We start from the raw sequence: 8,517 nt of genomic DNA, 5'->3' as shown, positions 1-8,517 counted from the left end.
TTTTATTGATTTTTTACAGAGAGGAAGGGAGAGAGATAGAGAGACCGGAATCGAACCTGGGACCTCTCAGTCCGCAGGCCGACGCTCTATCCACTGAGCCAAACCAGTTAGGGCTCTCTTTCATCTTTGATGTTTCTGTCTCTCCCTCTTCCTTCCTCTCTCTGAAATCAATAAAATCATATCTTAAAACTTTTCTAATGAACATTCTACAACTATTTTGATACACTCATTAGATGAGTGTTTCCTTTGAGAAGCTTTAATGGAGAACTGACCCCTCTTTCAAAAGATTTTTGAGAACACTTAAAAAGCATCTTTCATAATGGACCATTCTCCAGAAGAATATCCACAGATGTCCAAACCCATATAATAATGTTATTTTAGTACTAATAATACAAGCATTATTTCATTTAATCCTGACATATGAAGTAGAGACTATAATAACCCTCATTTTATAGATCAGGGGTCCTCAAACTACGGCCCGCGGGCCACATGCAAATATAAATATTGTATTTGTTCCCGTTTTGTTTTTTTACTTCAAAATAAGATATGTGCAGTGTGCATAGGAATTTGTTCATAGTTTTTTTTTAAAACTATAGTCCGGCCCTCCAACGGTCTGAGGGACAGTGAACTGGCCCCCTGTTTAAAAAGTTTGAGGACCCCTGTTATAGATAACCTTGCTAAGAGACTTAGAGAGATTAAATAACTTTCTAAAGGTTGTGTGTAGCTCATTTAATGGTGGAACCAGGACTTGCCCAGGTCCCTCTGACTTCAGGAAACATGCTCCTGGCCACACTGCCCTTGAGTTTGTAATCCAAACTCAAGGGTTCCCATTCTTTGAAGTGGCTGATTCGGACAATAAAACCCCATCTCTGTGGTTGGTGTAGAGGTTGTGAGAACTCCCAACTTATTTGGGAACTTTCTGTTAGCAACATAAAAACTTTCCAATGTTGTATTTTTGGTAGAAATGGAGAAGAGGAAGTCACTACCATTTATTCAACAGCTTTTAAGTTCACTATTAAACTGTACAGAGATTTTATACCCCTAATTAGTACATCTTCTTTAAATTCCAATTGATTTTATCTTTCCAAATCTTCCAATATTCATATGTAATTTCCATAGAACCACCATTTGGGCATGCTATATTTACAAAATACAGTTAAATGACAAAAATATTAAATTTAACGCTATGGCATTAATTAATAAACATGATATGGACAAATACCACATAAAAATCACACAGCAAAAAATTAGAAAGAAACAAATATACTGAATATATTACTTTTCAAAGTAAAAAAATACATAAATATGGAAAGCATTAAGAAAAAATTTTATTCCTTTATGCTACATTTTTTTAAAATGTATTTTATTGATTTTTTACAGAGAGGAAGGAAGAGGGATAGAGAGTTAGAAACATCGATGAGAGAGAAACATCGATCAGCTGCCTCTTGCACACCTCCCACTGGGGATGTGCCCGCAACCAAGGTACATGCCCTTGATCGGAAATCGAACCTGGGACCTTTCAATCTGCAGGCCGATGCTCTATCCACTGAGCCAAACCGGTTAGGGCTATGCTACATCTTAACAGGCCAATCATCCAAGCCAAATCTTTCTTTGAAAGAATTTTAAAAGATAAATTATATTTTTATGCAACTATAGGGAGCAGTGTATTAGTAAAACAATACCTTATGTTAAGCTATAATATATTCTAAGCACTTAATGTTTATCATAATCAAATTATTACAGATTTTGAATAACAGTTTATGTGCTTTTATAGAGAAGATGACATGCTGAATTTGAGATAATGTATAAAAAATTGTATTTGATGAAGTATTATTCCTGGCTATGAGACAATTGTGCTTTGGCAGTAAATTGATTTGGGGAACAGAGATATAATAAAGAAGCCAAAGAGGGGAAAACAAATAAAAATTATGTGGGTGAACTTTTCAATACACTAATTGATTCTGAAGAACCTCTTCCTGCGGGTGCAGAAAAGAACATATAAAGTTATTGTTTTCTGTTGTATGACAAATACCAAAAGAAATAATTTTTTAAAAGTCTAATTTTAGTGAAGTACTTAGTACTTGATGTTTGAATAATACATAGTAATAAAAACACTTTAAAGTTTAATACCAATAAAACAAATATATTATCGTGATATATGCTAACATGCATTAATGAAGAAAAAGGCACAAATCTTTTCTTTTCTTCCATTACCTAAATCAACCTTAATTATCTTAGTTAAACTGCATACCTCAAAAATCTGTAAGAGAAAAATGTTAGCCCTGGCTGGATGATTCAATTGACTGGAGTGTCATTCCATGCACCAAAATGTTGAAGATTGGATTCCAAGTCGTGGCATATACTTAGGTTGTGGGTTTGATACCCCGTTGGGGCATGTAAGGGAAGCAACTGATTGATGTTTCTTTCTCACATCAATGATGTTTCTCTCTCTCTTTCGCTCTCTGAAATCAGTAAAACATATCCTCGGGTGAGGATTAAAAAAAAAAGAAACAGAAAAATGTTAATGATTTGCTAAAGAGTAGGATCCTAAGAGTTTTTAAAAATTCATATTGTGCATATAAAGTTACTTGGGACATAAAACATTTTAAAATGTGTTCATTTTAAGTAGAACTCCATATTTCTTGGGTTTACATACAAATAAAAAAATTACAGAAGTAGGGAATTTTTAGGAAAAAATATCTACACTTTGCCACAATAAAATAAATACAGGCGAATACAGAAGCCAATGGAATAATAAACTTGTTTCCTAAGTTTTAATTTCATTTATATCCTTCCAGATCCCAAGTACTACTTTATTCCTTCATTGGTTCAACAAATATTTGCTGACCACTACCCTCAACCAGAAACAGGATACAACAGGGTTCTAGCAAAGTTCCAATCCCCCAAATGTTCAAAGTCTAGAAAGAGAACCTGGAAGCTACACACAAGAGAAGGGCAAGATTCTAGACATCATGGGGAGAGATTTTAAAGTCTTAAACAGGAAATGACATAAGCTATAGAATAGGCTTGTGGGGGAGAGGTAAAGCATGTTACTGTGACTGAGAGCATAGCATTTGTAATCCATATTAAAAAATGTGGGCAGAAGTTTGTAATGTGGGCAACTGAGTAAGGAAAGTAGTTGCACAATTAATGTGCAAAGTGCTCAATAAATACTAATTTTTTCTTCCTTCTCAAAAAACTTACCTTTCTGCACGAATCACACCACTGTAGTAGGGGGGATCCCAAGGCATTAATTCCTACAATGAAAAAGTTCACTGTTATGAAAGCTATCGACTATTTCACAACTTTTATCAATAATTTAGCTAGTTTATAAGATGTAAACCAGTTATTATATCAGAAAAGTTCTATAAAACCCTAAAAATTCATGACTTGGCAGGAAATACCTGCCTCTTTATTTCAACTTTTCTGTAATCAATGAGTGAGAGTTATAAGTAAGGCATAATCCCAGAATTTGGGGAAAAGGTAAACAAATATCATTTAAAAATATAAACTAATAAAAGTCAACATTAATAGATTAAATCAGTCATGTTGAAATTTCTCCCAAAATATAATCCATAAAACATAATGGAGGTAAGATTAGTGTATTAAAGGTAAGATTACGTTCTTTCTAAACCTAAGCAAGAAGCTTAGGGTGGATCCCCAAAATGAAAGCAACAATTTAAAATGTAACTAAAGCAGAATTAACTCTAATCTTAGCAAAGAAAATATGTCATGGAGAAATGCTATAATAACACTGTTTTTGATGACTGGTACGGAACAATGAAAAAGACAAGCATGGATACCTGAAGGATCATCCTCCCCACAAACTACACAGGTGACAAAGTGTGTTTCAGAGGCAAGGCGGCGAAGTCAGACTGCTTGGGTTCAAGTCTTTGATCCACACTAGTTTTAAGACTTGGAAAACTTATTTCTGTTCACTGATGCTTTCTTGTTCTCCTCCTACGTGACCTGATCTCTTCCAGGCTATACCTTGAACCCACCTCCTCTGACTGTCCCCCTCCCTCAGTCTACTCTGGCTGCACTGGCCTCCCCATGGCTCCCTGATCACACAGGGCAGCCTCCTGCCTCAGGCCCCTGCACCTGCTACCTCTCTCTTAGAATGGCCTTCTCTGTGCTGTCTCCATGGCATACTCCTCACTTCTTCCAAGTTTTTGCTCAAGTCCACTTACTGACCAATACGTATAAAATAGCAACCTCCGTCCCCTTTTCTCTGCATTATTTTCCCTATAGCCTTTATTCACTTTATATTTTTATTAAAAAATTTTAATGTTGACACTGTAGATGTCTCCCCTTCCCCTCTCTTTACCCACCTCCAAATATACCCCCTCCCTCTCCCTTGGCCTTCACCACACTATTGTCCATGTCCATGGGGCATGGATATATGTTCTTTAGCTAATACCTTCACGTTCTTTATTCAATGCCCTCCACCTCCTTTTCCTCTGGCACCCGCCAATCTGTTCCATGTATCCATTGGGCCAGTTCCATTTTGTTCATAGGTTTATTTTTTTCATTAGATTTTACATATTAGTGCAATCATATGGTATTTGTCTTCCTATGAATGGCTTATTTCCTCTAGCATAATATCAGTACGCTCCAGGTCCTTCGATGCTGTCACAAAGGGTAAGAGTTCCTCCTTTTTTACAGTGTATACTATTGTGTAAATGTACCACAACTTTTTTATCCACTCATCTGCTGATGGGACACTTGGGCAGTTTCCAGATCTTGGCTATTGTAAACAAGTCTGCTATGAACATAGAAATGCATATATTATTTCTGATTGGTGTTTCGAGATTCTTGGGATATATTCCCAGAAGTGGATTGCTGGGTCAAAAGGCAGTTACATTTAATTTTTTGAGGAAACTCCATACTGTTTTCCACAGTGGCTGCAACAATCTGCATTCCCACTAATAGTGCACTAGGATTTCCTTTTCTTCAAATCCTTGCCAGCATTTGCTGTTAGTTGATTTATTGATGGTAACCATTATGGCAGGTGTAAGGTGATAACTCATTTTAGTTATTGGTTTTTTTTTAAATCCTCACCCAAGGATATTTTTTTTCATTGATCTTGAGAGAAAGAGTGGAAGGGAGGAAGGGAGAGAGGGAGGAAGAGAGAGAAAGAGGACATCGACTGGCTGCCTCCTACATGTACCCTGATCGGGACAGGGATCGAGCCTGCAATCGAGGTACGTGCTCTTGACAGGGAATTGAACCCATGACCATATCTATTGGCCATCTGTATGTCCTCTTTGGAGAAGTATCTATTTAGGTCCTGTGCCCATTTTCTTTTATTGGATTGTTCTCCCGTTGTTGAATTGTATAAATTCTTTATATATTTTGGAAATTAACTCCTTATCAGATATATCACCGCCAAATATGTTCTCCCATACAGTGGGCTCTCTTTTCATTTTGTTGTTTTGTTTTTCTGTGCAGAAGCTTTTTAGCTTGATGTAGTCCCACTTGCTTATCTTTTCCTGAGTTTCCCTAGCCCCCAGAAACATATCAGGAAAAATAGTGCTGTGAGAGATGTCTTGAGATTCTACTGCTAATGTTTTCTTGGGTTTTTATGGTTTTGTGTCTTACATTTAAATCTTTTATCCATATTAAGTTTATTCTTGTGTATGATGTAAGTTGGTGGTCTAGTTTCATATTTTTGCATGTATCTGTCCAATTTTTCCAACACCATTTATTGAAGAGACTGTCTTGACTCCATTATGCTCTTGCCTCCTTTGTCAAATATGAATTGAGCATAATGGCTTGAATTGGTTTCTAAGGTCTTTGTTCTGTTACATTGGCCTATATGCCAGTTCTTATGTTAGTACGAGGATATTCTGATTACAATGGCCTTGTAGTAGTTTGATATCTGATATTGTGATACCTCCAACCTTGTTCTTTTCCCCAAGATTGCTGTGGCTATTCGGGGTCTTTTTTTTTTCCTACCCCCCAGTGTCTTATGTCCATTGGTTTTGCTTATATGCATGCATACAAGTCCTTCGGTTGATCTCTTACTCCCCTCCCTTCTGCCCCCCAACCCTCTCTGGCCTTCCCACTGCAGTTTGACAATCAGTTTGAGGCAGCTCTGCCTCTGTATCTATTATTGTTCAAAAGTTTATAATGGTCTCTATTATCCATGAATGTGTGAGATCATGTGGTATTTTTCCTTCATTGACTGGCTTATTTCACTTAGCATAATGCTCTCCAGTTCCATCCATGCTGTTGCAAATGGTAAGAGTTCCTTCTTTTTTACAGCAGCATAGTATTCCATCGTGTAGATGTACCACAGTTTTCTAATCCATTCATCTACTGATGGGCACTTAGGCTGTTTCCAGATCTTAGCTATGGTGAATTGTGCTGCTATGAACATATGGGTGCATATATCCTTTCTGATTGGTGTTTTTGGTTTCTTGGGATATATTCCTAGAAGTGGGATCACAGGGTCAAATGGGAGTTCCATGTTTTGTTTTTTGAGGAAACTCCATACTGTCTTCCATAGTGGCTGCACCAGTCTGCATTCCCACCAGCAGTGCACGAGTGTTCCTTTTTCTCCACATCCTCTCCAGCACTTGTCGTTTGTTGATTTGTTGATGATAGCCATTCTGACAGGTGTGAGATGGTACCTCATTGTTGTTTTGATTTGCATCTCTCGGATGATTAGTGACTTTGAGCATGTTTTCATATGTCTCTTGGCTTTCTGAATGTCCTCTTTTGAAAGGTGTCTATTTAGGTCCTTTGCCCATTTTTTGATTGGATTGTTTATCTTCCTTTTGTTAAGTTGTATGAGTTCCCTATAAATGTTGGAGATTAAACCCTTATCGGTGATAACATTGGCAAATATGTTCTCCCATGCAGTGGGCTTTCTTGTTGTTTTGTTGATGGTTTCTTTTGCTATGCAGAAGCTTTTTATTTTGATGTAGTCCCATTTGTTTATTTTCTCTTTAGTTTCCAATGCCCTGGGAGCTGTTCTGGAATTTTTTGTTCTAGGTCTTTGAAATATACCATTGGTATTTTAATAGGAATTGCATCGACTCTATAGATTGCTTTGGGTAGTATAGCTGATTTAATGATGTTAATTCTTCCAATCTATGAACATGGTATATGCTTCCACTTATTTGTATCTGCCTTAATTTCTTTCTTCAATGTCATATCTATAGCCTTTATATCCCCATATGGCACAGCACATGTTTATTTCTTCATGTGTTGTGCTTTCTTCCCCTAAGCTTCATGAGGGCAAGGAACTTGTTTGCATTTTCCCCTATTATATCCTGGTGGCACCCTGAACAACGCCTGATACTCAGTATTCACCCTATAGCTATTTGGTGACTGAGTGAACAGCACCTCCCAAACAGGATTGCTTAATGCACTTAAACTGTTAAACAGAACACCTGGCATTGAGTAAGAGCTCTGTAAATGTTAGCTTCTATCCTTATTACCATTATCCTTCAAATTTCACTTTAGATATTATCTCCTTGAACAATAAGGTACTCTTTCTCATATTCCATGATCATATGTCTATCATGGATGTACACCAACATAAGATACTTGTAGGTTTATTTTATTTTTCTAGTCCCTGAGTGTTCAGTTCCTGGCACATATTTCCTCCAACGGATGATCATTTACTAACTGATGGTATAGAGTGCAGGCTCTAATGATACAAAAAAAGAAAAAAAAGGACATGACTCATGCCAAGGGGCCAATGATGTTGCAGGCAGTAGAAAGATAAGTGGGTCAACAATCTGAGAGCATCGAAACAAATGGTGTATCTTGTCTGTGATGTTGAACCATTGACACAGAGCCTAGGAGAAAGGTATTTAAATCGCAATGGAGGTGAGTTGAGTTTTGAAGAATAGGATCACTTAATCCAGATGAGAAAGGGGGAAAGGCATCCCGGTATATGGTATTTGTAAATTATTGGAAGCTAACTACCATAGTTGCTGGCACATAAATGTCAGTTAGAATTAAAGAACAAAAGAATTAAAGAACAAGGGAAAGCAAAGCTAAAGTAAGAGAGTGCAAAAGCACCATACAGGTATTAGTAAAGAGCAAAGGGCACTAACTTGGCTGATAAGTACAGCAGAAAATAAGGCTAGAGAATCAGGTAGGGTCACAATCACCAAAGGCTTGATGGGGAAAAAGCTAAGAAACAGGAAGAATTACATGGAGTGACAGAAAAAATGTTAAACAAGAGAGTGACAAGATCAGATTTGCGGAGGAAACCAAGATGGCGGCATAGGTAAACTCCGGAGTTTGCTGCCTCGAACAACCACTTCAAAAATACAACTAAAAGACGGAACGGACATCACCCAGAACCACAGGAAGGCTGGCTGAGGGGAAATTCTTCAACTAGAAGGAAAGAGAACAGCATAACGAGACTCAGAGGAGGCGCAGTGTGGAAAATACAAAGGTGCGGAGGTGCACGCGGAGCGGGCTGGTGGCTGAGGGCGCGGTTGTCGTCTTCAATCAGGAGGGAGTCTCAGGCTCTGAGCTCCAGTTCTGGGCGAG

The 8,517-nt window shown here is 37.6% G+C and overlaps 1 protein-coding gene across 2 annotated transcripts in view; it reads right to left on the bottom strand.

Annotated features, from left to right (window-relative positions):
- MIPEP (mitochondrial intermediate peptidase) overlaps window positions 1–8,517 on the bottom strand; it is a 213,713-nt gene that overhangs the window by 138,714 nt on the left and 66,482 nt on the right. For both annotated transcript variants that reach the window (XM_014548582.1, XM_005877283.2), the window contains one exon: window positions 3,205–3,257. In XM_014548582.1, the coding sequence (XP_014404068.1) occupies window positions 3,205–3,257 (53 nt within the window). The remainder of the gene's footprint in view (window positions 1–3,204; window positions 3,258–8,517) is intronic.

This window comes from Myotis brandtii, unplaced genomic scaffold, assembly GCF_000412655.1.
Source record: "Myotis brandtii unplaced genomic scaffold, ASM41265v1 scaffold516, whole genome shotgun sequence".
In the NCBI taxonomy this organism is placed as follows: Eukaryota; Metazoa; Chordata; class Mammalia; order Chiroptera; family Vespertilionidae; genus Myotis; species Myotis brandtii.
Note: the sequence above shows the minus strand (reverse complement) of the source record. Positions and strands in the feature narration are given on the sequence as shown.